At 36.6% G+C, this 18,152-nt stretch overlaps 1 protein-coding gene across 2 annotated transcripts in view; it reads right to left on the bottom strand.

The window, feature by feature from the left end:
* Positions 1 to 1,355: 1,355 nt before the first annotated feature.
* Positions 1,356 to 18,152, bottom strand: part of PLCL1 (phospholipase C like 1 (inactive)) — a 328,706-nt gene continuing 311,909 nt past the window's right edge. For both annotated transcript variants that reach the window (XM_038585268.1, XM_038585269.1), the window contains exon 6: positions 1,356 to 3,004. In XM_038585268.1, the coding sequence (XP_038441196.1) occupies positions 2,822 to 3,004 (183 nt within the window). In that variant the 3' untranslated portion in view covers positions 1,356 to 2,821. The remainder of the gene's footprint in view (positions 3,005 to 18,152) is intronic.

Below are 18,152 nucleotides of genomic sequence, written 5' to 3'. Positions count from 1 at the left end.
TGCGCCACCCAGGGATCCCTAAAATTTTGAAAATTAAATTAAAAACCAAAACCACTGAACAAATACTCTTCGCACGTAGAATCAGACAAATGAGAATCCAAAGTTGATTCTTCCATTTACTATATCGGTGGCTCTGTCAGTGATAGTATATACCATCCATGCTTCAAATCTCCCTGGTAATATAAACATTGATAAACAAAAATGGAGTTAATATCTACCATTATCTTCCTAGCATTGTCAAAAGCTAAGTGGACAGACAGAGGATTTTTCTACTGCACTACAAGGCTGGAAAGAAGACAGACACTGGTAGGACGTAATAATGTAAAAAGTTTTATATGTTTTTATTATTCTATCCAGAGGCAAGACCATTCTCAAAATCTAAAGCTGCACCCTGCTCCACCCCTCACTCACTGGGTATCAATCAAACTCAATGCAGTGGAGTAGAGAATAGCAGACAACCTTGTCAGAAGTAGCGTTAGATGATGTGGAACCCATATCACTCTCAAGCATACTTTTTTTTTTTTTTTCCCAAATTTAATTTATTTAAGCTAAAAACAAAACCAGTTCAAGAACATTTGGGCAAGTTCCTAAATGTGAGTGGAGCTCCAGAACAAACGGAATGAACTAGGGAAGACACTTTTAAGAATTGGCTTTGAGTCTCAAGTAAAGAAATTAATAATATTCTTTTAGAGCTTTCACACTTTACCTTCTCTTCCCCCCTCTCCGTACCACCAGTAATGGCACAGACTTCTCTAAATAAAATTCAGGGAGGTGAAGAGGTCCACAGGTAAAACCAACCAATTGGCTCACGTAAAGTGGGTCTCTATCATCTCCTTTTTATCATAAGGAGGTTAGATACCTGCATTCCACTATTCCTTTTTTTTTTTTAATTTTTTTTTAATTTTTTTTTTTTTTTTTTTTTTTTTTATGATAGTCACAGAGAGAGAGAGAGAGGCAGAGACACAGGCAGAGGGAGAAGCAGGCTCCATGCACCGGGAGCCTGATGTGGGATTCGATCCCGGGTCTCCAGGATCACGCCCTGGGCCAAAGGCAGGCGCCAAACTGCTGTGCCACCCAGGGATCCCCCACTATTCCTTTTACTGTGTAGGTTAAGTCTAATGGAGGGTAAAGAAGTTTTTTTAGGTGATCATAGCACCATTGGAAACCTGTCTTACAATGAGCTCATGTGTCTCCCCAAATTCCCCGTTTGAAACCCAAGGAGATATTTCATCATATTTGGTCCATGGAAATACCATACCCTTTGAGACATTTTTAATATGATATCATTATATTTCATTATTTTCATTATTTTTTTGTCTTTTCAATGAAGTGACAATAAAAGAAAACAATAAAAGTGTTGTTTCATATCTTTACTTTCAGTAATGTGCAACATGAACATAATAGTGTTAAGAAGTCAGAAATAACACGGTAGCTATAGAAGATGCTTATATTTGCAAAATGTCAACAATTACTTCCCTAGGTTCCCCCAAAACTAGCGTATTTGTTAATCAAATTAATTAAGAAGCTTTTCAAAATAAAAGCAATGTTTTAAATAAATATATTTTCATAACCATAGAACATTTAGTTCTTCTGGAGGTAACAAACATATTACACTCAAGTACTTTATGAAGATATTAGGGTAAAAATTATCTAGATGCAATTATAAATGTACCCTAATTAAGTTTGCTTCTTTTGTGTGTATGTTTTTGTTCATGTATTAAAACCATATCTTATTTGTAATCAGTTAGTTCTTAAATCATCACAAACATGTCATCTGATCCACAGAATTTGTATCAGCTCAGCCTGATAATGTGGCATTGTTTGAATGATGTCTTTAAATTCAAATTTAGTACAATAAATTATATTTAATCAAAGACAAGCCTCCTAACTGCTCATGTGCATTTAAAAAATGAATGCTAGGCTCCCAGTTTGGAAGAATGACTGAAAGTAATGTCACATCAAAATCCTAATTACAACAGAGCTCTCACTGTGTTTCAAAGTTCCACATGGGTGGGTATAAACTCATTTATGATCAGCTTTTCCATTGAAATCATATATGTTTATTAAACAACTAGAAAACAACTTTCTAAAAAGTTATTTTATTTAATAAATAGTTTAAAGAGTTTTCAACTGAAGAAATGATTTTGCTGATCTCAGAAATTCTGATCACTTGTTTACCTTTTAGTCACTTTTATTTCTACTGTGATTCTTAGGAATTTTTCTAATCTACATTTAATCTATCAAAACATCTATGCATTGGTAAATTTGGCTTCCTTTGATAATAACCTATGTTAAGCTCTCTAAATTAAATGACAAAGGTAGAGAAGTAAAATTAAACACAGCAACCGGTTATAGTAAGTGCTCCTTAGAATTTCAGATTAACAAATTTGCCCCAAAATGATAAAGTAATAACTTACTAAATGAATAATGCAACATAGAATAGATTTTCATAGGATCACAATCTTTCTCAATGTTTCTCTCTCTCACTGTCACTCTTGCTTTCTTTCTTTTTTCTTTCTTTGTTTCTTTCCTTCTTCTTTCTTTGTCTTCTCACACACACACATACACACACACTCCCACCCACAACCATACATGGGTATGTACATACATCTCAGAATTTTAAACACTGCTACTAAAGGTTTTAACTTAGATAAATTAACTACATTAAAATACTGACATTGTGAAAATATCTCTCTATGTCCAACACCTTATAGAGGGCATCTTTTTGTGAACTTCTAAAAAGCTTAAAGAAAGAAAACCAGAAAGAAAAACCAGAGTCCTCAAAGGGAAGGATGGGTGAGCATCTCAGTACTGCTCAGGGTCACAGCTTCCCGTTCTCCTCGCCACTCTCCTTCTCCTCTATGGCTTCCAGGCTGCGTTTGCTCTTGGCTTCTGCACCACTGCTGGGTGCTTTACTAAGTCCACAAGACAAGCATGCCAGCTGGATCTGCTTCATGTTTTCTACAGCTTCATTCTTGGCGTTCTTCAACAGATCTCCTTGGCCCTACAAACAGTAGAAATATACACCAAAGAAGAAAGTTATGGACCAGGCATATCCTGAGTGACATCACTCTATATATTAAGTGCTGCTGCTCAGTAAGAAAATGGACCCAGACCTTCAGAGCTCACTTTTTCAAGGATTATCCCCAAGTTCTTTAGTAGCACTGTCCAGGGTCTTTGCTCTTTAAGCCAAGGACCTCAACCTGAGCCTTCCCCATCAGCTCTGTGGCTGCCGGTAGCCTCTTGAGATTCCTGTAGTAAGAAACAACCTCAGGGGGCCCTTCTCTGCATTCCCCAGGACGGTGCACTCTTCCCTCACCTTGGTCTGAGACTTTGCACACTGCTGCGACTCCTGTTCCACCCAGGCCCAGCATTCCCAGGCTTGGGAGAAAACGAGGAAAGAAGAGAAGAAGAAGGAAGAAGGAGAAGTCCTTCAAAGAACTGAAAATTAAATCAGCCACTCAGTGTACAGGAACTTAAAAAGTAAAACATCTTCTGTAAAGTAAATCACACACTGTTATGCTTGGTAAGCTGGGGTTTTATATACTGGGTTACCCTTGCAATCTGCCTTTTAATAAACTATTATTACCCACATTCCTTCTGTCTTTTCCATCACCCTAAAGACAATGTTCCCATCTGGCTGATGGAGAAAAAGAGGCTCTAGAGGCTCAATCAAAACAAAAAGCATATGAGGATCACAGGAAATCATCAGCTGTCAGTAACATCAGTGCTTGAGGAAGATTTTTTTCTCCTTATTTTTATTCCTTATTTTAGTTCTTCATTAATAATGATCAAGTATGTAGTGCCTGGGTGGTTCAGTTGGTTAAGCATCTGCCTTTGGCTCAGGTCATGATCCCAGGGTCCTGGGATGGAGCCCTGGGTCAGGCTCCCTACTCAGCAGGAAGTCTATTTCTCTCTCTTTTTCTCCCTCTGCCCCTCCTCCATTCTCATTCTCTCTGTCTCTCTCTCTCTCCAATAAGTAAATAAAATATTTTTTTTTAAAAAAATGGTGAAGTATATAAGCTGATACCAGCCCTGGGGCCCAAAGGACCAAGTGTGGGGCAACCAGAACCTGTTCCTCCCTAGCACAGACAGAAGAGGAGAGAGTCCTTCTTCTCTCCCTTCTCCATTCTCACTGCAGTGGTAAAGGAACCCCAAACTGCAGAGGACAATGTGCAGGATGTGGGGTTTACACTGATTGCTGGAGAGTTCCTCCACAAAGCAGAGACTCAGCAAAAGGATAAGTCACCTATTTTATCCAATGTGCTCCATGATACACTATTTAATTTGATAAATGGTTTTGCCTCTGAGGAAATTTGTGTTAAAAAATGCCTTAGGAAAAAAAAATGCCTTAGAATATTTCATTCCTCAAAACCTACTCATGTACTTGCCAATCCTACCTACGTAATAACAGCTAAATCCTCTGATAATAGGCTTTAACTAAGCGGGATGCATCAGGATGGGTTTGCCTAACATTTCGTTAAAGTATACTTACCCCCATCACCTCAATCACAGAAAAGGGATTTTATAAGTAGATTTGGAAGTTTTATCGTCTAGCCTTCTCTCGAGGAGAAAAGAGGCAGAGCCTGATGACGTTTAGCGACTGACCCAAGGTCACAGCTGGTAAATGACTCAGCTGGGACTAAAGTCCCAATGCTCTACTTCGATTCACTGCTCTACTTCCTACACCATGTTTATAATTTAGACTAAGACTAAAGACTAAGAAATGAACACTCTGTCAGATAGAGATGGATCTTTCAAGGGAAAAATATTCACTATGCCAGCAGAATTTGGGGAGTCAGTTCTGAACAGTGCAGACATAATGAGTCCCCTCTGGACACTGAAAAACAAAGTCACATTCACTCTGTAAAAATGCAATGCTTTAATAATGATAGTACACATAAAGTGCTTACTCTGCCCAGGGAGTCTTTTTTTTTTGTGCTTTACGTATATTCATTCATTCAACTGTCACAGCAACCCAATGAAGATACAGGCACTTTTCCTATTCTCGATTTACTGATTAAAATAAAAAAAAAAAGAGCTAAGGTCCAGGGCGGTCACCTTTCCCAGAGTCATGCAGCTGCAGAGTGGTAGAGCTGGGGTTTAAGAAAAGTCCAACAGTTGGCTCCAGAGTCTGTAGTCTTAAATACCACATGATATGGCATCTCTTCCAGGAAAATCGTGCGCTCTCTACAAAGCACATTAAAGCCTCCCATTCATGGTTACCCATGAAAACAACACAGATATAAAGATAATCATTGCTCACGTGGCACAGTTTGAGAGAACTCAGAGGTGGTATCTAGAGTTAGGAAGACCAGGTACACCAAGGACACGCTGGCAGGGACCCAAGTCAGACTATCTTAGTTTTGTTCTTTGCTCCAGCAATTTCTCCCTGGGCCATTTGCTATTCTGTAAACATGAAAATAACCTTCTGCCTTCCTCACAGTTTTAAAGATTAAAGAAAATATGTTGAAGAGTTGTGTGTAATTTAAATAATCACAAATAAACTCTGCTATAAGATGATGCAAAAAGCAGGTATCACAGTCTATTACAATGAGTATCTTGGCACTGTACATAGGTTAACATATAAACTGTACTAATCTGTTTTAAATGCAGCTGCAAGAGTCTGTTTGACAGAGATAGGTATATTGCTACTGTACAAATTGAAAGATTCCTTTAAAAACCAAACTGCATTAATAAAAAGATCATATCTACACTCATTTTCAGTGTTACTTTTAAGAGATTGCTTTCCTTTTAGTTTTGAAGGTTTCCTTAAGCATTTTAAAATTGCAACAGAAGCAAAGTTGGCATCTTCCCTAACTGCAAGAGCGAAACATGCAAAAATATCAAGCTTGATGCCACTAATATGTAATGCTCTCATATCCCTTTCCCTGCAGCGGGTTATGAAACATATCTAATTAATCAGCCAAAATGTCATCTCGTCAGTTCTGAGAGGTGGCATCCAGGCCCAAATGCCAGACTGCACCAGTTCTGGTACACAGAAGTCAGTCTCTCCAGAAAACAATGGCCAATTGGAGAAAACAGTTTGTGCCAGAGCACAAAAACACAACTACATCATCTCCTGATAGCCAGGAGACAACACGTCCTGGCTGAATGGTACAGGCAGAAAAGAAATTGAAAGAGAAACTCAATTGTTAGCTAATAGAAGAAAACAGATGAAAGACTAATTTTACCTTTGAGTTTTTACATTTTATATCGAAGCACTTATGTGAAAATTTTGTTTTCTGTTTTTTAAAGAGGCAAGAATAAAAGGTCATCTTTCTGTTCTGTGGCTCAAGGAACCCACTCCTTGAGTCCTCCCTATTAGGATATAAGAACCAGGAAAGACTCACAGTAGGCAAAAGAGTGAAGTTTATTGTTAATGACCCCCATGCTGGTACTCCTTTCTAGTGCTTTCTCCCATTTTATGTGCAGCAACTTCCCCTGGCCAACGAGCACCCCTCTCTCTTCTCTGCTATATTCCTTCTCAAACTCCTAACAAGCCAGCTTATATGGTATCTCCTCTGTCAAACATCTTTGTCCTATATATCATTTCCTACAAGACGTATCAGGTATTCAGATTAGCTAATCATTTTAAAGGGATTAGTGTATAGTGTGTATTTAAGGAGAATTCTAACAGGCATTTCTAAAGAATATGCTCAAATATTCTCCTCAAATAGAGGTCTTGGAAGAGAAGAAGAGAAGAGAATTTTAGTTGGTATTATATAAATTGAAACACTTCTTGGATATTAAAATATCTGTGGGATTGTTATGGCCTAGAATGTAAAATTAATGTACGATGTGATCATTGACACTTGACTTGTAAGAAATGTCAAGCTGCTGCCAACGTTTCGATATTCTAGCAATCTCATGGCAATTTGTAATTTCTCTCCACTGATGTTAGGGATGCTTCAGAAAAAAAAAAAAATGAGGACTGCTTTAACCCAAAGAAAAGCAAATGTAATAGAGGGCATTTCAGGCAGACTGGCGCTGATGGGACAACAGGACTATCAAAAGTCTCAAGGCCAATGGCCACCAACTCAGTCACCACAATTTGGCTTCCAAAATTAAGAATCCATGGAAATCCCAGCACATTTAAAGAGTAACTCTTGACATCACAGAAAACCAGAGAGGTCACTATAGATATTTTGAATCTAAAAATCAGTGATGGTTAATGAATTTTTTAAAAAGAGAGATTAAGTAGTCATAATCAAATCCTTGCAACTGCATTAGATTGCAATTAAAATACATTATATAGAAATCAAGAAATATCTGATGCAATTTAGACTGTAAATGGGGTTGCTGTACAATATATCACAAGTTTTATTACTAACTTTATTGCTGACAATAAAATACTATCACAACCTACACAGAAGCTAACATTTATTGAAAACTTATTGAACAATCTATCAAAAGACATTCAAGATTTTTATAATTCCTCTACTAAGAAAAGCAGCTCCCTCCCTGTCCAGCATTGTTCAAAGGTAATTTTGACTACAATCTGGCAGAGTCACTTACAAAAGACATCCACGACTCCCTCACACCCATTTTTCCCATGAACTGCACTATCCCTTGTATTATTAGTGCATAAAAGAGCAGGACTAGTGTCATGACTGGTGTCCTTGTCACGTGTGAAGGAAATGCGTGGGTTGTTCAGGGCACACCACAAATATTTAAAGAAGCTAACTGAGACTCTGGGAATGGATATACCCTCACATATACAGACCTATACACATAAACAAATGTAGCTCTGTCTCCAGGCAGACTCGAATGTATTTTTCAGCACATATTCAATGGCAGATTGATTCTCCTGATATACTTTCATGTAAGAGTCCACACCTACAGCTAATGTCAATAGCTATGAACAATACTGCAGTAAAAGTCAGCCACAGACAGCGTGGTGGAATTAGCAGCTCTTTATTTGTTCCAGATACCATTTGTTGGACAAAACCATGTCGTGGTGGGTCGTGCTCTACTACCATCTTACTAGTTCAAAAACCATGCTTTTTGGGAATATCAGTATTATCTGAAGAGGTTAAATGTTCTGCTCTAAAGAAGTGGAAATAACTACTACAATGTTCTTTATTTGAGAAATTAAAATAGCAGATCAAAAACTTGGTGGTGAAGTCATGGCAGATATTATTTCTCTTGATGTGACATTTCTAGAATAATTGGGTAAAGCTCTGCAAAGATGGCCTAGAATTCTTGCTCTCCAGAACAAAAGCCTAGCTATGTAGGGAATGTAAACAAGATGGGAACAAGAGTTATAGGGCACAAAAGTGTCTCTATTAGATTATAGACAAAATACCTTAATTGCATCAAAATAGAAGTTTCCATTCCATTTAATTATCAACAGATTTATTATTTTTCAATACCTTGGCAACCAAATATTCCAACCGCATTCTACTCACCAGTTAAAAAGTTGGATTTAACTCTGAGTTCTCAAGAAATATGGATGAATAATTGTAGACAGTTCTGATCTAAGAACATTGGCTTAATTGAGCTTTTATGTTACTCTTTGCCTAAAACTCTGAACTCAAAACAAGTTGACACTGTTTTCAAATCTTTATTACATAATGCAATCAAATTATTTCATTCTTAAAGGAACAGAAAGGGGACTACATTGGACATGTTCACCTGACCCATTACAGTTTATAATCTTATATAAAGTTCAGGTTTTTAAATTAGTTTTGTGACTGATTAATTTTAGTATTGGTTATAGACTCCAATTAATCAAATGTTTCTAAAGACTATGGAAACAGAACAGGAATAAGTCTTTTTTTTTTTTTTTTGGAATAAGTCTTTTTAATACCCGAGAATCTAATTCTGAAGTGAGACTAGTTCATGAAATGTAGAAGATATTTCCAAGAAATTTTGAGAATAATTTAATACCAAAGAGAAGATAACATTGCAAAATAAAACAGAATTACATGTTTAATAAGCGCAACTATACAAAAGGCTACAAAAAATTTGAAGGTATAATCTGTTGAAATTCAACATACTGAAAATTACATTTGAAAGTTAAATTTGAGAACTTATGTTTTAAGACCTTTCAAATAAAATCTTTTTCTACATTCCTTTTTCAAATAACATCCTGCATTGTTGCAATAGCTTTCTCATCAGGAAATCCTGACTAACGTGAATGTTGAAGGAATACAGAACCTTATTTCACTTCAAAATGGTAACTAACTGTGTCTTAAGCAGAAAGCCTTTGCATTGACCATGTTTTTTAAAAAATAGTTTTTAATATGGAAGAAACCATCTTTGTGTTGTTTAGTATATATACAAGTGAAGTAGTTTAACATTATTTAAATACTACTCACTAATAATTATAATTACATCATAGTAATAGAATGAAGATAAAAATCATGATCATCTCAGTAGATGCATAAAGTCATTTGACAAAATTCAACATCCTTTCATGATAAAAACTCAACAAACTGAGTATAGAAGGAACATACCTCAACATAATTCAGGCCACATATGACAAGACCACAAGTAACATCACAGTCAATGGTGAAAGGTTGAAAGCTTTTCTTATAAGATGAGGAACAAGATAGGATGCCCATTCCCACTATTTTTATTCACCATAGTACTGTAAATCCTAGCCAGAGCAGTTAAGAAGGAAAGAAGGAAGGAAGGAAGGAAGGAAGGAAGGAAGGAAGGAAGGAAGGAAGGAAGATAAATAAAGAGAGAGAAAGAAAGAGTATCTAAATCAGAAAGAGAATAGTAAAACTGTCTCTAATTACAGATGACCTAATCTTATATATGGAAAGCCCTAAAGACTACACCAAATAACTGTTAGAACTAATAAATGGATTGGGTAAAGTTGCAGGATACAAAATCAACATACAAAAATCAGTTGTGTTTATCAGTTACAATAAATGATCAGAAAAAGAAATAAAGAAAACAATCCAATTTACAATAACATCAAAAACAATAAAATACTTAAATTTAACCAAGAAGGTGAAAGATCTACATACTGAAAGCTACAAGATACTGATAAAAGAAATTGAAGAAGACACAAATGAATGGAAAGATATCTCATGTTTATGGATCAGAAGAATTAATATTATAATATGCATGCTACCCAACGTCATCTATAGATTCAATGCAATCGCTATCAAAATTCTACTCGCGTTTTTCACAGAAAGTAAAATACAATTCTCAAATTCGTATGTAACCACAAAAGACTGAAAATAGCCAAAGTAATCATGAAAAAGAAGAACAAAGCTGGAGGCATCACACTTCCTGATTTTAAAATATACTACAAAACTACAGTAATTGAGATAGTATAGCATCAAAAGCATAAACTAGAGCCAAAATAAATAAATGGGACTATATCAAACTAAAAAGCTTCTTCACAGCAAGAGAAACCATCAACAAGATGAAAGGCAATCTACTGAATGAGAGAAAATATTTGCAAGCCATCTAATAAGAGGTTGATATCCAAAATACATAAGCGACTTAATATATATACATGTATATATAACAACTCAAAATATTTAACAGCTCAATGACAAAAAATAACAAATACAATTAAAAATGGGCAAAAGGCCTAAATAAATATTTTTCCAAACAAGGCATACAAATGGCCAATGGGTACATGAAAAAGTGCTCAACATCCTTAATCATCAGGGAAATGCAAATCAAAACCACCTTACAGCTGTCAGAATGACTATTATTAAAAAGACAAGCGATAACCAGCACTGGCAAAGATGTAGAGAAAAGGGCACCTTTGTTATTGCTGGAAATGTAAATTGGTGCAGCCATTGGGTAAAACAGTATGGAGATTCCTCAAAAATATTAAAAATAGAACTACTATACAATCCAACAATTCCACTCCCAGGTATATATCCAAAGGCAATGAAATCAGGATCTTTTTTTTTCCTTTTTTTAAAATTTTTTTTAAATTTATTTATGATAGTCACACATACACACACAGAGAGAGAGAGAGAGAGAGAGAGGCAGAGACACAGGCAGAGGGAGAAGCAGGCTCCATGCACTGGGAGCCCGACGTGGGACTCGATCCCGGGTCTCCAGGATCGCGCCCTGGGCCAAAGGCAGGCGCTAAACCGCTGCACCACCCAGGGATCCCCTGAAATCAGGATCTTGAAGATATATTCACGTCACCATGTACATTACAGCATTATTTATAATAGCCAAGACAGGGAAACAATTTAAGTGTCCATCAAACAAATGAATAGATAAATATATATGTATACATATATCTAGCCATCTTCTTTAATATATATACATACATCTTTAACATATACCTATATAATATGTGTAGCATCCAATAACATTTTAAAAGATGCATTATATATATATAATATTCTCATGAATATTATATATTATATATATAATGCAATATTATTCAGCCTTGAGAAAGAAGGTAATCTTGCCATTTTCAACAACATGGATGCATTTAAAGGGCATTATACTAAATGAAATAAGTCAGAGAAAGACAAATACTAGATGATCTATTTTACGTGTAATCCAAAAAGACAGAATTCATAGAAACAACCATAGTTTAATGGTTGCCAGGGGCAAGGGAAAGGGAAAATGGGTGAAGCTGGTCAAAAGGTACAAACTTTCAATTACAAGATGAGTAAGTTCTGGAAATTTAATGTACAGCATGGTGACTATAGTTAATAATACTGTATTGTACACTTGGAAGGTGCTAAGAAAGTAGATCTTAAACATTCTCACTGCAAAAAAGAAGGCAATCTTATGAAGTGATGAATGTGTTAACTAACTTTCTATGGTAAAGAAATATATATATATATATATATATATATATATATATATATATATATACACACACACATATATATACCTTTATATATATATATATTCCTTAAACTTACACAATGTTATATATTAATTATATCTCAATAAAGCTGAAAAATAATAATAATATTAATAACAATCCAGTAACAACAGTGCTGACAACAGATACCATTAGTGATGGGTAAGATCGCATTAATTAATAAAACCTAATAACAATCCAGTAACAACAGTGCTGACAACAGATACCATTAGTGATGGGTAAGATCGCATTAATTAATAAAACCTATTACAGCGAGATACACTTCTTGACCAGAGCTTAAAAAGAAGTATTGGGGCACCTGACTGGCTCAGTCCATGGAGCATGCAACTCTTAATCTCAGGGTTGTAAGTTTGAGCCCCACGTTGGGTATAGAGATTACTTAAAAATAAAATCTTTTTTAAAAATGTATAGAATTTGGGACATCTGGGTGGCTCAGTGGTTGAGCGTCTGCCTTTGCCTCAGGTCATGATCCCAGGACCCTGGGAGTCCCACATGGGGATCCCCACAGGCAGCCTGCCTCTCCCTCTGCCTATGTCTCTGCCTCTCTCTCTCTCTGTATCTCTCATGAATAAATAAATAAAATCTTTAAAAATAAATAAATAAATAAGTATAGAATTTAATATTTCCAAATCCCATTTGTTGTCCCTGTTATATATTGTTCTGAGGTATATATGTATGAACCAAGACATACCTACATCCTTCTTTGGTTTAGGAACAGTGGTGGTTTCCTTTAGTTATCATGAGAATTTAGGTCTTCATTTTTGCTTTACTCATCTATCTATTCATCAAGCAAATATTTACTCAACGGATTCCATATACCAGACTTTGTCTTGACCTGTGGTTCTCAACCCTATCAAAACTGAGGCCCTTTAAAAAAATATTTTGTAAGGCTCCCTTTAGGATCCGTAAATAAAAGTCAAAAATAATATAAGCTGATTATATATATTAAAAATTAAGTAAATACAGTATCCTAACTATACTGTTAAAGAGAAATAAAGGAATGGTAATCTAAAACAAAATAACATGTATTTTGCAACATGTGAATGCCCAGGCAGTCACACAAGAAACCACAATGAAGTAGGCAGTGGCCTGTACTTAATATGAATTCGCTTAAATTCAAAAGAGAAATAAAGAGATCAGATGCCATTCCACACACACAAAGAAGACAGAAAAATGACAATGCAGTTGTACCAGATAGACACTAATATGAAAACAAATAATGGCAACAGGCCACACTTATTTGCATATAATAAAAGAAGAAAGGAAATAACCTTAATTAAGATAGGGATAACATGCCAAGACAAGTACAGATTCTCACCACGGAGAAAAAGTGTGATAGATAATCCCACAAGTGAGGAAATGAATATCCATACACCCCACCGAAGCTGCCAAGTCTTCAAAGGTATCTCAAAAGATTTTTTTGTGTGATTTATAATATCAGCTTCTACTCCTCAGGCCACTGTGGGATGCCATGACTTGTCAAAAATAATAAAAAAAATCCAGCATTCCTGGCTGTTTCCACTAACTGTCCCTAGAGAATTCTTCCATCACCTCCACAATCTTCCAAAGTGCCCTCTAGAGGGCAGTACTGCCCTCGTTAAGAACTACAGGGCTGGACTCCAGGTAAGATGGTGAGCACAGATGCCCACATTGAACCCACATAGAACCGAGGTCTAGTTAGGGATACAAGCATAAATTTTAAAGAACCACAAAAATAAAACTATGCCTAACCACAAGTTGTGCCATGTGCTTAAAGGAATGTGATGTGGTGAGAACATGTAGTCTAGGGGGTCGGGCAAGGCTCTCCTGTCCAAGTGACAAATGAGCAACAATTTGGAAGACAGAAAAGCATCTTCATCTTTTTTTGGCATCTTATAATCAGTGAAATATGATATAAGGATCTTGTGATGCTTGCCTTGAGTCCTCAGTCCTCCTACAGTCTTACTGATACAGATAGAGGTACTATGGGAGAACGCGCTGGAAGGTTACTGCCTTTGTGGCACAGCACCAAAGGGCCAAATGCAGCCCATTTGTCCTTATATTTTACCTACTTAGAATGTATTTTGTTTCCTTTAAATTTATACTGAAGAAAAAATGATAGTGGAAAATATGCATAAAGTATTATTTAGTGACAGTGTCTTTTTCTGCTAAGCAAGAGTTCTTAGCAATTATCTCATATTTTTGAGTTATTTGAGAATCAGGCATGATTTTTATCGACTTTACAGGTGAAGAAATGGACTAAGGAAAGCTAAGTGACTATAGTGCCCAGGCTCACACAGGAAAGAAGCATGAAGGAAATAACTAATACGGCCTGCTCCCCAGAGCAACAGTTGCTTTTTCTTCAGTGTGTTATTTTTCTTTGCATTTAGTTGCATTACACAATATGCTGCACATGTCACCTAATAGATCGTAGAAATGGAGAGAAGAAAAAATAGCATAAGTTCTATTTGGCTTAAAGAAGAAAAAATCCTTTGAGGGATGCCTGGGTGGCTCAGTGGTTGAGCAACTGCCTTCCGCTCACGTCGTGACCCCAGAGTCCTGGGATTGAGTCCCGCATGGGGCTCCCCATGGGGAGCCTGCTTCTCCCTCTCCCTATGTCTCTGCCTCTCTCTCTGTGTCTCTCATGAATAAATAAACTCCTTTTTATATCCTTTGATAAAACCCCCTGAATATCCCATACATAAATACCTCCTTTGTGTGATACTTTAATTTACAATTTTTGCCTTAAATGTGGGTTCAGAGTTTAAAAGAATTTAATGATTTTGATCTGAGTTCAATTTTCAGAAAAGTGAAATACAAAAGCAATGGTAGAAGATTGATGAGGGGGAGAAGCGTGGAGAAGATGATTGGTTTTCCTTTTAAAGATATCATAAGCCCCAATAGATCAGATCCAAAATGATGATTACAGAATTGAATTGAATTCATTACAGGCACCAGCTGAACATTTTAAAGGATGTCATTAATGTGAGGACTTGTAGTTCACAGAACCCTGGGATTCTGATTCTCCTTGCAGTATCCACAAGCTCCTAAAAACCTCCCATATTGGCCGACCAAGATGGCAGCACACACAAACTGGGGAGCAGAGCCAGAATTCTAGAAGTCATAAAAAAATACAAAGGACTCTAAGGATTTCATATTTTGTTCATATAATAACAATTTGGCCCAGAGGCTTTGAATTGTAACCATATTGCTCTTCTGTAGGTCAGTGTACAATGTGACTACGTGTATAATGTGACTACAACACTCCAGGTAGTGCTGTCAGACTACCTAGATTCAAATCCTGGGCTCCACCACTTATCAGCTTTTGACCTTGACCAGGGTCACATGGTGCCTCAGTTTCTTCATCCATAAAATGGCTTCAAAAATCGTACTCATCTCTGGACTTATTGCAAGATTAAGAGAGATAATACGTGTGAATTCTTTAGAATAATATGTGGCAAATCCTACTGATGGTTAGCTACTAAAATTATTCTATAAACAGAAAATTCTAAAGTTTCAGTAAATGCTATTAATAATGACAATGTTATAGATGTCTACTGTACTCCACGTTACAAAATGAGAGGGAACAAAAATCTTTGAAACTTAAAAAAAGACAAGTTGATAAAATGGAGGGAATAAACAGTTACCGAGAATAAAATTTAGGATTGATAACCTGTGAAAAAGCCCACAATGATTAAAATTAAAAGAGTAATAATTCCATTGATGGGGCAATTTTCCTTGGGAGACCCAAGGATGTGTCATCCTCTCCCCTGCAAATTCTGGTTTTCTTGTTCATAATTTAGAGTTTACAATATTGCTCAGTGTAAAACACCAAAGCATTCATTGCTCACTATTGGAATAAGAAATGTTAAACAGCCATTTTATTTAAGGCAGATGAGAAAGTAAAAATGAACTGAAATCATCTGTCACCAAAAGAAATTAATGACAAACATTATCTTTTGTGACAGACCCATTATATTTCTGAAGATACCATAAGATAGGTTCCTGCAAGGGTGCTCTGGTTAAGAAGCCATCTGTCTGCTTTGGGCAAATGACTGTGAGCCTAATCCACTTACAGAAAATGTCAACAAAATTGCTTCAACACCAGTGAGCTGAATAATAGAAGCCCCTGAGCTAAACTTTAAAAATATGACTCAAGTGCAGAAGACTTCATGAATTTAGGTTTGTGTGATGATACTGGTATCCTGAGAATTCTGTTGCAGTCATTTTGACAAAAGAACCATTCAATAAAACAGTAAGAATCCAGTGCCTGTTGGTTGCCCTGCTCTCTGCTCTTTCCTTCCCATTATTGTGATCATTTGCTTCTACGTCAACAAATCTAATAAGAGAGGACAGATTAGTATCAACCTTTAGCAAGGTGACAAAGTAATTAATTGCATTTCAAATGAAATTTCAGTAATGGATGGTCATCAGCACAAAAAAAAAAAATACTATTTAAAAGTTCCAATATCTCAAATTAACTTTCATGGGATAATAAATGACCCTGAAAGCCGAATTCACATGTCTTGAGTGCTGTGGGCCAAACACAGAAGGAGCTTCTACAGAAAACCTCCACTCCACTTGGCAAGCTCATACTCTTTCCATTGCAAAAAGATCATTTATGGCAATTTGAAAGATGTAGGATGCTTCAGACCCCAAAGCAGACAAAGACTATAGGCACAGTTCCTAGTACTAAAAGAATACTTTTAAAATGCATTCTATTTGCTTGGCATAGTTTCACTGTAAGAAATTACGGATTATGTTGCTTAAACTGTTGACTACTTCATCTATCCAAAAAAAAAAAAAAATCTGCAAAAATGTGAGAATAAGAGTGTAGATGTAATAACAACAGGCCACCAAATGACCTGATCACAAAGTGGCTTTAGCTGCTTAATCACCCCCCCCCCCGCCCCCGCCCGGTGTGGAGAATTTCATCAAGCAAGTGATATTTTGTGACATCTGGTCTTGGGCTGCACAATTCTAGGGGCACCGTCACACAGCCTTCTATGTGCATGGCATTCCCTGCAGCCCACTGATGGCCATACTGCATCTGGTTTAGATGTGTCTTTTACCAAGGACATCTTTATTCTCTGCAAAGTCATAACACTTTTAAATAGTCTGAAATTGTCCCCTTTAGGAATGTTCCGTGGTGTGTGCAGGGTAACCCATCCTGCAGCCCTGTAGGCACCCAGTTACACTGGCATGAGTCCTAACTTGTGTCCGTGGCAGTGGCCAAATAGCTATTAACTAGAAATTCTTAAAGGGACAACTGCCCTGCATGTTCCGCCCAACAGGTCATTTTTTAATTAATGAAGGTAAGGCAGCTATCAGATGAAATGGCTTTTTCTTATTAGTAGTTAAATCAAGGAGTGGCCAGCTTGGCTCCCTCCACAATGACTGGTTGGAGATTTGGTCAGTAATGAGGTGTTCATTGTTGTTGCCTCATATCCAGCTGCGCGTTTGGTTAAACACCAGACTACCAATACACCAAGGAAATGTCAAGACTTGTTTTCCCTGATCGGAGACTCCCTCAAGTTTCAGATCTCAAACTCAAGCCATCTACAACACGAAACTACTAGCAACATATTTTGCTCCAACATGTCGTTTATTTTTAAAATTACACCACACAAAAGTTGAAATAGTAGTATCTATATTTACCAACTGTTCATACTATGTCATTTTGGCTGAATTGATTATATATATATATATATCTCACCCTAAATATCTTAGTAGGCATATCATGAAAATAAGGACATAATCACCCACTATTATTACCCGAACGAAATTAGCACTCATTCAGCAATTTCATCTGATATGAAGTGCATGTCAAAGTTTCCCAAATGTCCCAAAATATCTTTAATAGCTTTTTAAAATCCAGAATCCAATCAAGGTTCACACATTATTAGCGCCTCTGAAAATAATGATCCAGCCATGTGACGTTAGAGTAAAAGCCTGAGCGGCAGAGCACACGGAGAGACTCAACAGCAAGTTCACAGCAGTGAATCCCACTTCCCTGAAAGACACACATTTCCACAGCATCACCCTGTCCACCTTCTGGAAAATGCGCCATTAAATCATCACATACACCTGTCAAAACACTTCTTCAGAATGCCAGACACCATCACTCTTACATTCTTATTTTTAAATCAACTTTATAAATATATACGCCTGGAAAAATTCATCATACGTTCACCAGCCCATTCAGTTTTATGAGTGCCAGGCTGACACCTCCCTAAATACTCATCCTATCCAGGCCTCATATTTCTCCCTAGATAACTGTGAAAATCAAACGTCAAAAGCTAGTGGGAGAGAGCATTCATATTCAATTCTGATATTTCAG

This window comes from Canis lupus, chromosome 37 (assembly GCF_011100685.1).
Source record: "Canis lupus familiaris isolate Mischka breed German Shepherd chromosome 37, alternate assembly UU_Cfam_GSD_1.0, whole genome shotgun sequence".
Lineage (NCBI taxonomy): Eukaryota > Metazoa > Chordata > Mammalia > Carnivora > Canidae > Canis > Canis lupus.
The sequence above is the reverse complement of the archived record's forward strand: the minus strand, read 5'-3'. Positions and strand labels throughout refer to the sequence as shown.